Below are 14,357 nucleotides of genomic sequence, written 5' to 3'. Positions count from 1 at the left end.
ATTATAGATCATCATAGATCCTAGAAACTCCAAATGGCACAGGCTGTGTTTGTGCTGGTTCTCCAGTTCTTAATACAAGGTAATAAACACTCAAATATTTGTTGGATGAATAATGTGAACAAATGAAATTGGAATCATTTGATTCTGACTCTCTAGACATTATTTATTTAAAAAAATGCCAGCACTAAACAGAAGATCACTTTCTGATTCTCAGGGGCATCAAATCCATAACAAATCGACCTAGAGTTTTACTCCTATTAATTTAATCCCAACAACAACATGTATGATTTTATCACCATTTTATAAATCAAGAAGCTGGAGCACAGAGAGGCTGGGTAAATAATCCCATAGTTTACTGCCACTGTGTGGGAGTGCAGACTACTGAAATTTTATGACTTATCTGCTATCTGCTTCTTACTAGCAAATACGTGCCTGATGTTTTTGCTACTACACCAGACAGAAGACACTCTGAATACAAGGTGATTGTATGACGTTAGGCGCCTCACTCTGCTCTTTACAAACCTCTGCAAGCTTGCCATCCCAAGTCAGGTGTGGACTGCAGAGCTTTGAGTTACTGTAACAGCAAGCAGAAACACTGAAAGGACACCTAGGATTTGGAAGCAGATTTATTTACATCGAGGGGCACTGACAGGGATTCCTCCCAAAATATCCTGTCCCGATCTCTGGTGGTCTAGGGCCTATATGAGATAGTTTGCCAGTTGGGGATTGGTTTATACAATTTGCATCACAGTGACCAGCAGTTTCTAAGAGTCAAGAGTAACCAGAACAGGACCAGGAACTATCACCTGGGTAACTAACAAAATGTAGTATACTGGCTGGGGGGTGGGGGTGATGTTTTCTGTTACACTACCACTGCACACTCCGTGTGGCTTTCTGGACTCCAGGAATGTGACTACCTATAGGTGCATCTCGTTTGCCACAACATCCACATTAAAACATCACACAACGCACATATCTTTTTTTGATTTGGGACACAGACGCACAAACACACGCACACACGCGCGCTAAACAGCCAGAACCTCTCAGGCATTCTGATCACAGTGAACTGTTTAATAAACTAAGCACTGGAATCATTTCCTGGGGTAATATCCGGGAGGGGGGTGTGGTGAGAGTCTCCTGCTCGGGATGGTTACTGATACTGCCATGCGCCCATGCCATCCCATCCCGTGCCTCGTATCTGAAAACCGCACTTTGCCACTCCTGCTACTCATGTCATTCTCCCTTAGCACGTGCTTGAAAACCACGAAATGTGACATAAACCGCAAGCTCTTCTCCTCTAATCCTCCACAAGCTCGCGTGGCTCCTGCAGCATAGCTGCCCCCTGCCCCTCCTGGAACAGGTAGAATCCTCGCCCAGCCAGCCGCCCTAGCCGGCCGTCCAGTGCGCGTGGCGACACGCGGGCCTGCAAATCATCGCCCGGCCGGCAGGGGGCGCGCTGCCTGCGCAGGACAGGCAGGGCGCCGGAAGGGGGCGCCCGAGGCCACAGGGGCCGCCGCCTAGCCGGCCCGCGCGTGGTCCTCCGGCCGCGGCCCCCGGGGGCGGGCTGGGCGGGGCAAGACGGCCCTGCACGGGGCCGCGCGGCGCGAGCTCGAGGGGGCGGGGAGGCGCGGGCGGCGTGCGCGCGCCGGGCGTGGGTGATAGCGCGGCGCGGCGGGAGCGCGGCAGAGAGGGACGCGGCCACCCTGGACAGCGCACCGCCGCCGCCGCGCGTCATGGTGAGTGCGGGCCGCGCGCCGCCTTTCTCTGCCCCGCCGCGCTCTTGGCGGGAACCGGGCGGCGGCCCGCGGTGCGGGGCTGGGGTTCGGGCGCCGGAGGCCCGGCGGGGTGCGGCGGCGTTGGGCGGGGACGCGGACCGCGGGCCGGGAGGGAACTTGGTCCCGCGCCTCCCCACCTCCCTGTTGCACGCCCGCGGTCGTTCGGGGGCGGGGGCCGCGGGGACAAGCGGGTCGCTGCCGCCTGCTCCGGGCCCTCCCGCCGCCGCCAGCCCGCCGGGGACAGCGCGACCCCGGCCCGGCAGCGCTGGGCCCCAGCGGGCCAGGTTCGCGCGGCGCGGCGCGGCGGGGGTGTGTCGGGTCGGTGCCGGCCGTGTCGGTGCCGGCGCCCGCGGCTCCACGTGCAGGGCTCTGCCCGCTGCTGCGGGGCTCCGCGCCTGCCTCCCCGAGAGCGCGCCTGCCTGCCCCTGCCGGGGTCCCAGCCTCTGCCGGTTCCCGCGTCCGGCGTCCAGCGTCCAGAGAGCTGCCGGAGTTTGGGCGCCAGAACCTGGTTCTTTGGTTACAAAGAGATAAACTGCATTCTGCTAGCGCTCTAAGGAGCCTTCGGGGTGAACTGTGAAATCAGCCAGCAGCTGTCCCCGCAGAGGTGGCGAAGGGTACTAATCTCCTTTCTTGTCCTCTCCCGCCTCCTCCTCCTGATACTCATCAGCCTTGGATCCCCCCGCCCACGCGCACACACACACACACGCACACACACTCATACCCACCGTTTTAGACGCATGGTTTTCCCCGACGATGTGTAAAGCCTTTTTCTGACCACTTTTATCTAAAACTGCAGGCTTCCCCACCCTACCCACGTTCCTATCTCCCTGGCCTGCTTTATTTTGTTTTTGGCATTTATGGTTTTAGTTTGCTGCGTGTTTTGTTTCATCAAAATGTGTTTCAAGGACAGAGGTTTTTTGTTTTTTTTTTTTTTTTTTTTTGGTACCAGGGATTGAACTCATGACTGCTCGCTTGCAAGGGAGGCGCTTGTGCTGAGCTAAATCCCCGGCCCAAGGACAGAGGTTTTTGTCAGTGTATTTACTGCTGTTTCTAGCACCGACAGTGTCTGGCACACAGTAGTTGCGCAATAGCTCTTTTAAAAACCCAGTAAAGCACTGTAGGCTGATGAACAAGTGAGAAGCAGCCGCTGCCGCCCCACATGGTGATTGAGCAGAGTTAACAGTTGTGATGATGAGGCTCTTAAGTGGCCTTTGGGAAGGCAAGGTGCAAATGTGGGGGGGGCTCCGTTTGGTGGCCCTCAAGAGTGTACATGCTCAAGCATCCGTGCTTGGGGACACTTCACGCGTTTGGTGCTTGGCGTCTCAATGAACAAAGCATTTGTGGGCTAATGCTCTCTCCTTTGGGATCTAAACCTTTGCTCCGGAGTACAGGTAGGAATCTTAACAAGTAAGGGAAAGTCCAAGGATGTGTCCTTAACTGAGTTGAAAAAGGTGGGAATTATTAACTTAAAAGAGCCCAAAGCAAGCCAGGCTCCTACAGGAGTATCCTATATAAGTGTGATAGTGTTGTTTTGATAGGCATTTTAAAAATGCACCTGAATCCGAATTATATCACTTTTTAAAACAGGGCAGGAAATAGGGAACGGGTTGAGGGTAGAATTAACTATGTGAACTAGTAGGTCAGTTCAGAGAGACCCTTTTAATTCACGTTCAGTATGAATTATTGTCTCTTAAGATGTCTCTGCCAATTAGTTATTATTCCAAAAGAAATATTTTTCCTTCGCATTTCCTTTGGTTTTCCCATTTCCATAGTGTAAATTTATGGCAGTGCTTTGTCTAGAGAAGTGTGTCTATTATAATTGGAGACAAATTGCTTAATAAAATTTACAAAGGCTTTTGAAAATGATGTAATTGCAGCTACGACTGCAGCTCAGGTCTATGACCATTTTGTCCAGGTAGTAGAAATTACAGGTAAAAGTGAGAGAGAAGCTTGTCTTTGAAATTTAAACTGAATATTCTTCTTGATCCCAATTTATGCTTGTAAGTTTTCAGGTGTTGGGATTTAGTCAAAATTTGAATTTCTTTCTTCTTTTTCTGCTTCTTGGAAGTGTAATATTTTCAAGGAGTGTAAAATTCATTTGTAAAGTATCCAGTTGGATGAGCTTGATTTTTGATTCTCCTGTGTTCTGTATCCTTGCCTCCTCCTTTCCTCCCCTCCTTCCCTCCCTTCCTCCCTCCCTCCCCCCTTCCTGTTCCTTTCGGATAGAATCTCATTGTGTGGTTTGGGGTGGCCTTGGACTAGCTCTGTAGCTCAGGTCGACCTCATGATCCTCCAATGCTGCCATTACAGAAGTGCACCACTGTGCTTAGCATTTTTTAAGTCTTCAACAAAATGTTGTATCTTAATCCACCTTCCTTCAAAGCATTTTAGTCAGTTTGGAAGGTTCAAGGATTTCATAGTCTAAAAGAGATGATTGAAATTTGTTACATGGGTTGATGTATTTAATTATGTCCAGAAAACTGGGCTCTGCTGTTGAGAGTTTTCCATTTCCTCTCACTGTTGGACATTTAGACATACACCAGTTAACTTGGAGTGTTGACTTTTAGGAGTAGATACTGATAAATGGCAGGAAGTTGCACTGGAGCCTTGTGTGGTTTCCCAATGTGGCAAAAGTATGCCACCAGGAGCAGCTCATCATACTTAGAAGTTACACATTTACACATTTTTATTTTCTTCTTAAATTAGGACTTCAACAGGTATCACTGGTTCTGACAGTAAGTCAGTGATTTGGTAATTTAAAATTGCTTTTAAAATTGCATCATTTAGTAATAGCATAATTTGTTCTGGAGTAAATGTGACAGCTTAAAGTCTGAGACTTTGTATGTTCAATTCATTGGTTTGAAGCTCAACCTCAACTTTGAACATGTGACCTGGGGCCTCAGGATTTTCTTCTATAAAGATTATAATGTCTCGTCAGTTTTGTGAAACAACAAATAAGATGCACTTTGTGTCTAGCATAGTGCTTAGAGTGCCCAGTAAATATCCACTGCTAAAAGTGTGTTATTTCTCCTTTATCTGTGTTTGATTGGAAAGACAGTTTAGAAGGTCATCTTTGATTCACTTTATACTTCTTTGTGAGTTGAACCCAGACCGAACTACATAGCAAGACCTGGTGTTTAAATACTAAAAGAATGAAAAGAGATAAAAGAGAATTTCAATATTTAACCTACTCCATGCAAATATTTCAACTTGTAATCAATGCAAAAGACAAAAAAAAACCCTGTTATTTTACATTTTTTTCATAACATCTTCAGACTCGGCATGTTTATATTTCCAGCTCTGTTTGGGCTGGCCCACGCCTCAGTTCTCATTAGGCATGCACGTTGGGGGCCATTGTTTGATGGAGTCAGCCCTAGGTGTGCACATCCTCCAAATCTACCTCTTATCTACTGAGCGCTCTTACGGCGAGAACCTCACTGCCACCGTAAACCCAGCACTGCGCGTAGAGCTGCTCGTCTTTCAGGTTGTTCTCTCCCCTTGTGCCCAGTAATTCCATCAGCTCTCCAGTCTACTGTGTCTGAAATCCGATTCTCACTCCCTTTTTTCTTTTATATTGTTTATTGACCTGATAGTCTTATATATTTTTTTGAAAATATTTGTTCATCTTTTCTCTTTTGCCATTTTTGTCTTTTGTATAGGCTTCCACTTTCATAGTCAGGAAGTTCTTTTAACTTTCTGCCTCTCTTGAAAAATGTAGTTCTCCGTCCACATGATAAGACTCTACATTCTCTATTCTTCCCTCAATCTTTTTTCATATTACATTATAAATAGTTTCTATTTTATGCGTTATTCTTATGTTTAATACTTTCCCTTTATCATGTATTCAGAGAAGCATAATTACTTTAACTGGTAACTGGTATTGTGGTAAGATGATTTGCCTAAGAAAAGAAAGAAGAAAAATCCATAAATGGGAAAAACAAAATTGTTCCTTGAACTTCTGCCTTCCAAGAGGCGTCAGTGAAACCAGTTAATAATAATCACAGCAACACTAACCAGAACAGAGATGATGCCTGACATGTATATGGTGCTTTATAAAAAATAGGGCACATTGTCTGTGCTGGTAAACAGAGGCACAATACAAAAAAAAGGATGGACCGAGAGAGAGAGAGAGAGAGAGAGAGAGAGAGAGAGAGAGAGAGAGAGAGAGAGAGAGCGTGTGCTCTGATTTCTGGTCCTGGCTTTATCATTTACTAGTTCTAGTCCCTTGGTCAAGTCACTGAGAAACTTTACTATTCTTACAGCTAACTGGGGTGTTATCTTTTTCACATGATTGTTTTGTTTAACTTAATTGCAGCCTCATGCCTGTAATACTGGCTGTCCTATGGGCTAGTGGGTATTCCTGAGTGGGCTGGATGTCTGTCTGAGTGCTTTCATAATTAGACTGCCTAACCACTGGGCTGGGGTCTGCCCTACCGTACCCCCATGCACTGGATCCTCTCTCACTGCTCTATGTTTTCTCTGTGACACATAATTAACAGTCTTGGACCTTCTAATCCTGTGCTTACTTATTATGTCACTTGCTTTTGTTTCTCCTTACCTGAATGCTGATTTCACAAGGACAGAGGTTTTTGGCTGGATTTCTGAGTAATGTATGACAAGTACCAAGCCTGACATGAGATGGCATCTAAGGTGAACAATAAATGTTATTTGAAATAATTACTACAGGGGCTGAGGGTTTAGCTCAGTGGCACAGTGCCTGCCTGGCAAGTGTGAGGTCCCGAGTTTGATTCCTGGTACCCAGAATAATAATAATAATAATAAACAACTACTGTAAGAGACAGATTGTCACCAGTCCCCCGCGGAATACGTCTTCTCTCTCTGCACGCACTTACCTCATTGCTGCTGTACTTTGTAAAGCAGTGCTGGAAGGCCTCTTTCATGAGTGTCTTTATGAGGCGTGCCCAGGTGAATGTCGCCCCCCAGTGCCATCCGACAGACACACAGGCTCCCGCCTAACAACGTTACCACGTGTCCTCAGCCACCACATTCCCCAGTTCTGGCACCATACGACTTCTGGCTCTTCCTCTCCACTCTACAAGCTTTAATTTTGTGACTTGAACAATTATTTCTAAGATGGCAATATGTAATCCATTAACTAGTGATTTCCTACTGCGCATTTTTTTATTCTGTAAACCTGTATAACTTGTACCCCTTCACTGTTTTTTTTTCTTTCTTTTCTTTTCTCCTTAAATAAAAATTTAAAAAAAAAAAAATCAAAATGACCACAAAAAGTAAATGTTTTGAATCAATTCAGGACATTAGCTACAGCAGTGCAAGAAAAGACATTCAAAGAAGATCCACTTTTGATGGTGACAAGAATCATGGTGTGTTTGAAAGGGGAGTATTTTGAGGGGAATGAATGGCAATGTGTCTTTTGCTGTACTAATTTTTTTACAGGTTTAAATATCTGATCATACTTCATCATCCAATAAAGACTAACAACTGCTTTTGGAAACTGAATGTCAGAATGTCTGACTCCCACTGAAGATCTATCATTTCTGTTCTTATCATCCTTAAGTGTACAATGAGAAACATATTTGCTTTGCAAAAATCGGTATATTTCCTTGAAATAGCAATCTTTTGCTGCATTCAGCACCATACATCACAGCTCAGTTTTGACATGCTTCTGTAATACAGCTGCTTCATCAAAGCACATATACTCATGTAACCTTTTAGCAAATAATAGTGGGTATGTCTACACCTTAATTTACACCTCAGTCATGTTTGTGTTTGTTAAACAGTGAAATCTAGTTTCATCCAGAAGTTCTTTTTGAAATTAAAATGTATATGCATTTCCTTGGTTATATTTGTATTTCATAATGTAACTTAAAAGAAGGGACCAGGTTACATTATTTTTACACAGTGAAATTCTATGAATTAGGTTCACTGAAATGAAAAATGATTATATTAATACAACACAAACAAAGCTATGATAATTTATTGACGTACATCTGTATATATATACATACTGTATTTTTGCATTTAATTACAACTTAAGTACAGTCCAGTATGTATTTGTATATTTGTATTTATTAATCAGCTAAATATTTTGCAATGCATTTTTGTGCATATTAACTCTTTTGAAGCTTTCCTCAAAATAAATCTTATAGCAGGATACTTATGATAGTTAACAAAATTGAGTTTCAAAGAACACCAGTGATTCGTTAAAGTACACATACTAAAGGTAACAGAATCAAGTCTGTACCTTTTGATACCAAAATAATACCTTTTTTACTATTCCAAATAGCCTTATCCATTAGCCAGAGTAAATGTACACTTTTGATACAAATACGACAAAGCAGTAGTACTTTCCTTCATTATTATAAAGACAGAATAATAATAAACGTCTCCAGATAGTTTCTCCTCCATGAATTATAAGGGTAGGTAGATACGGATATAACATATATAGGTTGTATATCCTTTATCTGAAATACCTGGAACCAGAAGTATTTTGGATTTGGGATTTTTTCCATATTTTTGGAACATGTGCATATGCATAATGACATATCTCAGGGATGAACCCCATGTCCAGATCTAACATTATTCTTCATATATGCCTTATACACATAGCCTGAACATAATTTCATATTTTTATATGCCTGCATTTTGCCTGTGACTTTCACGTGAGGTCAGGTGTGAAATTTTCCTTGTGTGGCATTATGTCAGCACTCAACAGGTTCTGGACTTGGATCACTGGATTTTTTGGATTATGGGTACTCAGCCTGCTTTATGTCTATTTTTGCATACACACATTAAATGTGTGAAAACCTAATTTCTATTTTGTATATACAGGAAATAGAGCATGCAAGGGGAAAGCAGTTTTAGAAATGGAGGTGATAGTGGAAAACATGTACATATCAGACAGATTAATGTAGTAGATGAGGGGGTGCCCACATAGTAGGCAAGTAATTCCAAAAGAATGATAGTCTTTTTGTAGAACTACACAGTATTAAGACATTGATCAGAACAACAATAATTTTGCACATGAATTTGATCATTTGGTTTTCTTTCAAGCAATTTAAAGATTTAAATATATTGAATTTTTCACATGACTAAGCAGGATTTGGTGGGTGAGATCTTGGAGTTTTAACAGATGTTAGGATTAGTTAGAGGTCAAAAGGTTTATTGATCATTGCACTAAGGAGTTAGATTAAAAATCAGCGCTTGCCAACGGAGAAGAGAGACTGTGTCCCTAAAGCAGAGCTAAAGCGAAGCTGTGTCAGAGTCCTGGAGACTCCCTTCCGCTTCTGACTGTGCTGCGCCTCTGGGAGGCTCCACTGGTGCCTCCCAGGCAGCACAGGAGGAGGAGGACTAAGAAGCTGAAGATATTCTTGGCGGTAGTAATAATTTAAGAGCCAAAATCATCAGGATTACTAAAACTGAGATTAGGTGGTGTCTGTGTGACACCATAATATAGTCACAGGGGTCTGGCAGACCTGTTTAAGTGCACATCCCCAGGCCAAGGTAGCTAGGAGAGCCTGGGATCTGTATGCCAGGGGTCAAATGCATCTAGATTTGAAATCTAATGTTGTAGGGGTTCAGAAGATGAGGGCTGCTTCCCCATGAAAATGTTTACTGTGAGTTTCATGAAGGAGGTGGGATCAGCTGGGTTGGATTTTGGTATACAGGCATAGGATTAAGCAGCACGTTCCATTTAGAGGAAGTAACTGGGGGCAGGCCCAGAAAGTAATAATTGACACATTTGGAGCACTATACTGGGAGCATTTTGTGGGCAAGTCTGTGTCTTCAAGAGAGACACAGTGAGTGTTCCTTAAGTGCTTTTTGAGAGAGTGAAGTCTTTCCCAGGACTATGGGATTTGTATTAGGGAGAGATGAATCAAATCAGATACTGATGAGCCTTTAATTTGAAAGTAAGACACGTCTAGATTTTGTAGGTAACAGAGTGGTTAGAGAAAGTGTAATTTGTGAAATTAATTCAGTTTCTTTAATAAATGGGACTGGGAGAGCCTAGACGAAAAGGTTAGAAAGGGAGTCAACTAATAATGTCAGTTCTTTTAACTTATTTTCATGTTAACTCTTGAAAAATTCTCTCATTAGTCACGTAATCTTGGGTTCAATTCCCTGCCCCACATCTCACCAGTTGTGTAGTCATCTGAACGTCAGTGTTCTTATCTGTAAAATATGTGTAACACATAGTGAATGTTGGTGAGTAACGCAATACCTGTAAAGTCCCTCATAATCTGTAAGCCAGCTGCTAGAAGACTTCCAAACCTGGTGGCAACTATCCGCAGAAATACATAGTCAGGTTCATCTGGATAATCCTTTTTTCTCTGTGTCTGAATTAGAGATACTCTTGATTAATTCACATGTATTTACATTGCTGAAGTTCTCATAGCTACATGATGGTGGATTCTAATGTTAGCATCCAGAATTTTTTTTTCTGTGAAGAATGAGAAAGTGAAAAGGTTTCATTCTCTGACATTTGGGTTCTTTTCTTTATGCATCATTAATTTGGTTAGATTAGTGAATAATGAAAATCTGAACTACAGTTCATGTATGGTAGCTTCAAAACCATTTCTATTCTTACGAAGGCTTTCATATTTTATTTTAATGTTTGTCTTCCTCTCTTACCCTCCCCCTCTCTCTTTCTTTCTGTAGCCCAGGCTGGCCTTGCACTCCCAATGATCCTCTTGCCTCAGCTTCCTAAGTGCTGAGATCACAGGCATGCACCACCATGTCTGAGTAAGGCATTCATATTTTAAAACTGCATGTTTTTTGAAAATTTTCATGGATTTGAATAACAGTTTTAGAAAATCCCAAGAGTTAGACATAATCAGATTAAACCTTAGCTATTTGCTCAGCCACCTACATCAAGTTGTCTTGAGCTTCTTATTAGTACTTAATCTAATGCCTTAACCCACAAAATTTATCCTCTAGGAATACATCTTTCATTCTCTGCCTTTTCCTCATTATTTCAGTTTCTAATATCCTAAGAATAGGAGATAATTGGATTTTTGCATTATGTTGGAAATAATGAGGAAAAAGAATGCACTTATTCGCATAGTTTCTTTTCTCACTTTTTGTCTGTCAGTGTAACAGTGAAAAGAAAACCAGTGGCGCATAGGGGACTTTGAATGATCTGGAAGGGGACGGTGTGAGAAGTGGCTAAGGTTAGATGGGAGAAGCAGGAAGCCAGTTGGGTACGAACAGATCAGCCTGGCTGGAGTGAAGACAGGGCTAGGCGAATACTGAGCCAAACAGACCAGCCAAAGTCCCCCATGCCCTCCACTTCGTGGTAAAGTAATTTAGTTTTGTATGCCTTGACCCCCTCTCAGCTCCCTTTCAGAGTAAACCACACTTCCAATTGTGATGCCATCCGGGACTTTCTGAGGCATCCTTGACAATAGTGAGTGAAGAAGATAGAGATTTATGCCTACGTTTCACAGACAGTGAGTCAGGATAAGCCCTAACCATGATAACTAGGTATACTAGATAGCACATTAGCCAGAATTGCTGGCACACACCTGTCATCCTGTCAGTTGGAAGCTGAGGCAGGAGAGTTGCAGATTCAAGCCCAGCCCGGGCAACTTAGCCTATCTCAAAAATAAAAATAAATTTTTAAAAAAGGACTAGGGTGTAGCCTAATGAGAAGGTTCTGCATTCAATTCCCAATACCATGCACACACACAAAACATGTTAGAAGGTGAAGAAGCTGTGGATAAAAATGTAATTCAGGGTAAGAGGATAGAGGATGAATGTTAAAGTAAGATCAGGAGTTTCTGGAGACAAGCAGTTATATGGGTGTTTTACTTTTCTCATTGCCGAGACAGAATACCCCTACCTAAAGTTAAAGGACAGGTTTATTGTAGCTCACAGTCTGTAGGGGTTTTAGTCTGTAATGAGCTGTATTGTCTCTAGGCTGTACACCCTTAGGGTGAGTAGCGTCACACCTTGGCGGGGGGCTTCCTGCTATCCGCACCCAGAACTAGACCAAACCAACCAGTGGACTGATTCAGGAATGACACAACCTTGATCCCAGCGTCACATTCTTAATCCCCGTCACACTCCCCATGTGTGACCACAGGAGGCTCTGGACATATCTAGACATAAGCCATAACAGTGGCTATATTTTGGACTGTGTATTAGAGAAATCCTATTTAACAAGCCTTAAGTCATACATACATAGTCATATTTTGTGGGGTTTCTGTGTAAGGCTTTTGTTCAGTGTGTTGCTTTGTAGTTGCAGAAAATAAGATGTAAATTATTTTGAAGGACAGAATAAAGTTTCTGAATTGTGATATATGTATTATATCTAACTGGAAAAAGTATTTTTAAAAGTAATTGTTTTAGATTTCCTATCTCTTGCAATGTTTTCTTAGTTCAGTCAATATCTCTTTGGTTAAAGTTATTTCAGTAACTGTGGGGAAATGTAAAAATAATAAACTGCCACTGTAAAATTATCATTTTAGTCATTTGGAATATTCAGCACTTTAACAGAGTTAAAAATCAGAAACAAAACAAATTCCTAGAGGAATTTCGTGGTACTTTTCTTTGGCAGAAGGATCCTAAATGCTGTTTACCCAAAGATTGCAATGCCTTCCTGAACAAAGTGCTAGTGTCGGCCAGCTTGCTGGGAGCAGGGTACCACAGACACTCTGTACATTTTGTAGTCACTGAGGGACAGTTAATTATCCTTTGTTCATTGTCAAAATATGTGGTGTTTGCAGTTAAATCCCCAAGATTTGCCTGGGATCTTGTGCATACAGATCACCGGCAAATCTTGGGAAAAATCTAAAGGTTTAGCCTTGTGTTTTTGTGGCTCTGTGGAGACCCTTTTCTAATCTTTTCCACTTTTTAATGTTTTGGCAGAAAACTGTTACCACGGTTATGTAAAAAGATGTGGTTTTGTTTGTTGGTTGGTTTGTTTTGGTGATACTGGGGATCGAAACCAGCCTTCATGCTGAGTGACATCCACAGCCCCCTTTTTAGTTTGTATTTTGAGAGAGAGAGTCTTGTGAGGTCGCTAGATTGCTCACACTGGGTTCAGACTTGCAGTCCTGCTGCCTCAGCCTCCCAGAGTATTGATGTTACAGGCATACACCTTCTCCAACACTTCTTTGCCTAACTAAAAACCAGAGGCCAGGTCTTTGACATCTGCCCACTGGTGTTCAGAGGAGGAGAACCCCTTTGGTTTTGGTCATGTGGAAAGTTCTGTGTGGGCACTAGATCCCTGGGGTGAGAGAAAGTCCGGGCAGATGCAGGAGCTGAGGCCCAGTGTTACAGGCATGAGGAAGATAGCCCCAAGGATGGGGCTGGGGCAGGTTCAATGCCAACCTTACATATGATGTGAAAGTAAATTTCAGAGCATTTAGAAGCTTGAAGAAAGGGAAGCTTTAATAAAATTGTTACAGCGCACAGGTTATGTGATGAATAATTTCTTAGGACTAGGAAATCAGAAACTGTAAACAGTGATAGGCTTGGTTGGGAGCGCATTTGCTAGGTGGCAGTTTGTGCTTAACAAAGGCCCTGCTGGATCCCGCGTGGGACTGGGGATAGGTTAGCCACGTCAGATGAAAACCATTGAGAGGACAGAAGACATCATAGGCCAGGGTTTCGAACAGCAGTCCAAGACTAGGGGAAGCTATGTGCAATGTATATGCAAGAGTGGCATCCAGAAATACACACGTGACCTTCATAAATTAGTGTACAAGACAGGCCTCCACCAGAAAATGGATAAAGGCAATTAAATGCCTCTTCCTCTCATGTTATGCTAATAAACATTTAAAGACATGCACAACCACATTAGGAATGTGGAAATGCAAATTAAAACTCACATCCATTACCTTTGCAAAAATTAAAAACTGACAAATAGCAAGTTCTGTAACTTTTTTTTTTTTTTTGAGGCAGGGTTTCACTGTGCAGTTCAAGCTAACATTGAACTCACTTTGAAGCCCAGGCTGGCCTCAAACTCACACAGATCCTCCTGCATCAGCCTCCCCAGGGCTGGAATTATAGGGATGTGCCATGCTCAGCAGCCAATTCGGTAACTTTTTAAAAGCAATATTGTAGTTTTTACTAGAATTAAAAATGTACTTCCCAAACAACATCACAATTACAGAGCTAGATTTATTTCCAGAGAAATTTTTATATATGAACATAAGGAGATTTGTATAAAACAGAATTTTTGTGTTAAGTGAAAATTAGCAACAACCTAAATTTATCTTCTTCTTTACATCTTTCAAGGGAGAACAGAAATACCCTTATAGAACAGTTAAGACAATTAAAAGATCATGTGTGATACACCCAGTACAACAACCGACGTCCAGAAACACCTTCTAGCTGCTCTCACTCATTTTCTTACTATGATCATCTGTGATGTATATAGTATGGACGTGGCAGTAATTCTGAAGTTAGGAAATTCTTGATTTGTTTGTTGTTTTAAGTTGAAAAAAAAAAGAGCAAAATTCCTGGCAGATATAGGCAACAATAATTAAAAAAGAAACCTACAACCATTATTAAGGTACAAGGCAGTTTACTCTAGAGAGCTGCTCTGGCGTGAAGCCAGTCAAAGATGAGCGTGTTTGTCCACAGCTGCGCCTC

The 14,357-nt window shown here is 42.6% G+C and overlaps 1 protein-coding gene across 2 annotated transcripts in view; it reads left to right on the top strand.

Moving 5' to 3' along the window:
- Positions 1 to 1,614: 1,614 nt before the first annotated feature.
- Positions 1,615 to 14,357, top strand: part of Elovl2 (ELOVL fatty acid elongase 2) — a 54,261-nt gene continuing 41,518 nt past the window's right edge. For both annotated transcript variants that reach the window (XM_063259878.1, XM_063259876.1), the window contains exon 1: positions 1,615 to 1,736. In XM_063259878.1, coding sequence (XP_063115948.1) covers positions 1,734 to 1,736 — 3 coding nt within the window. In that variant the 5' untranslated portion in view covers positions 1,615 to 1,733. The remainder of the gene's footprint in view (positions 1,737 to 14,357) is intronic.

Source organism: Cavia porcellus, unplaced genomic scaffold, assembly GCF_034190915.1.
Source record: "Cavia porcellus strain 051 isolate PalLab524CR breed Dunkin Hartley unplaced genomic scaffold, mCavPor4.1 scaffold_13, whole genome shotgun sequence".
Classification (NCBI taxonomy): domain Eukaryota; kingdom Metazoa; phylum Chordata; class Mammalia; order Rodentia; family Caviidae; genus Cavia; species Cavia porcellus.
The sequence above is the reverse complement of the archived record's forward strand: the minus strand, read 5'-3'. Positions and strand labels throughout refer to the sequence as shown.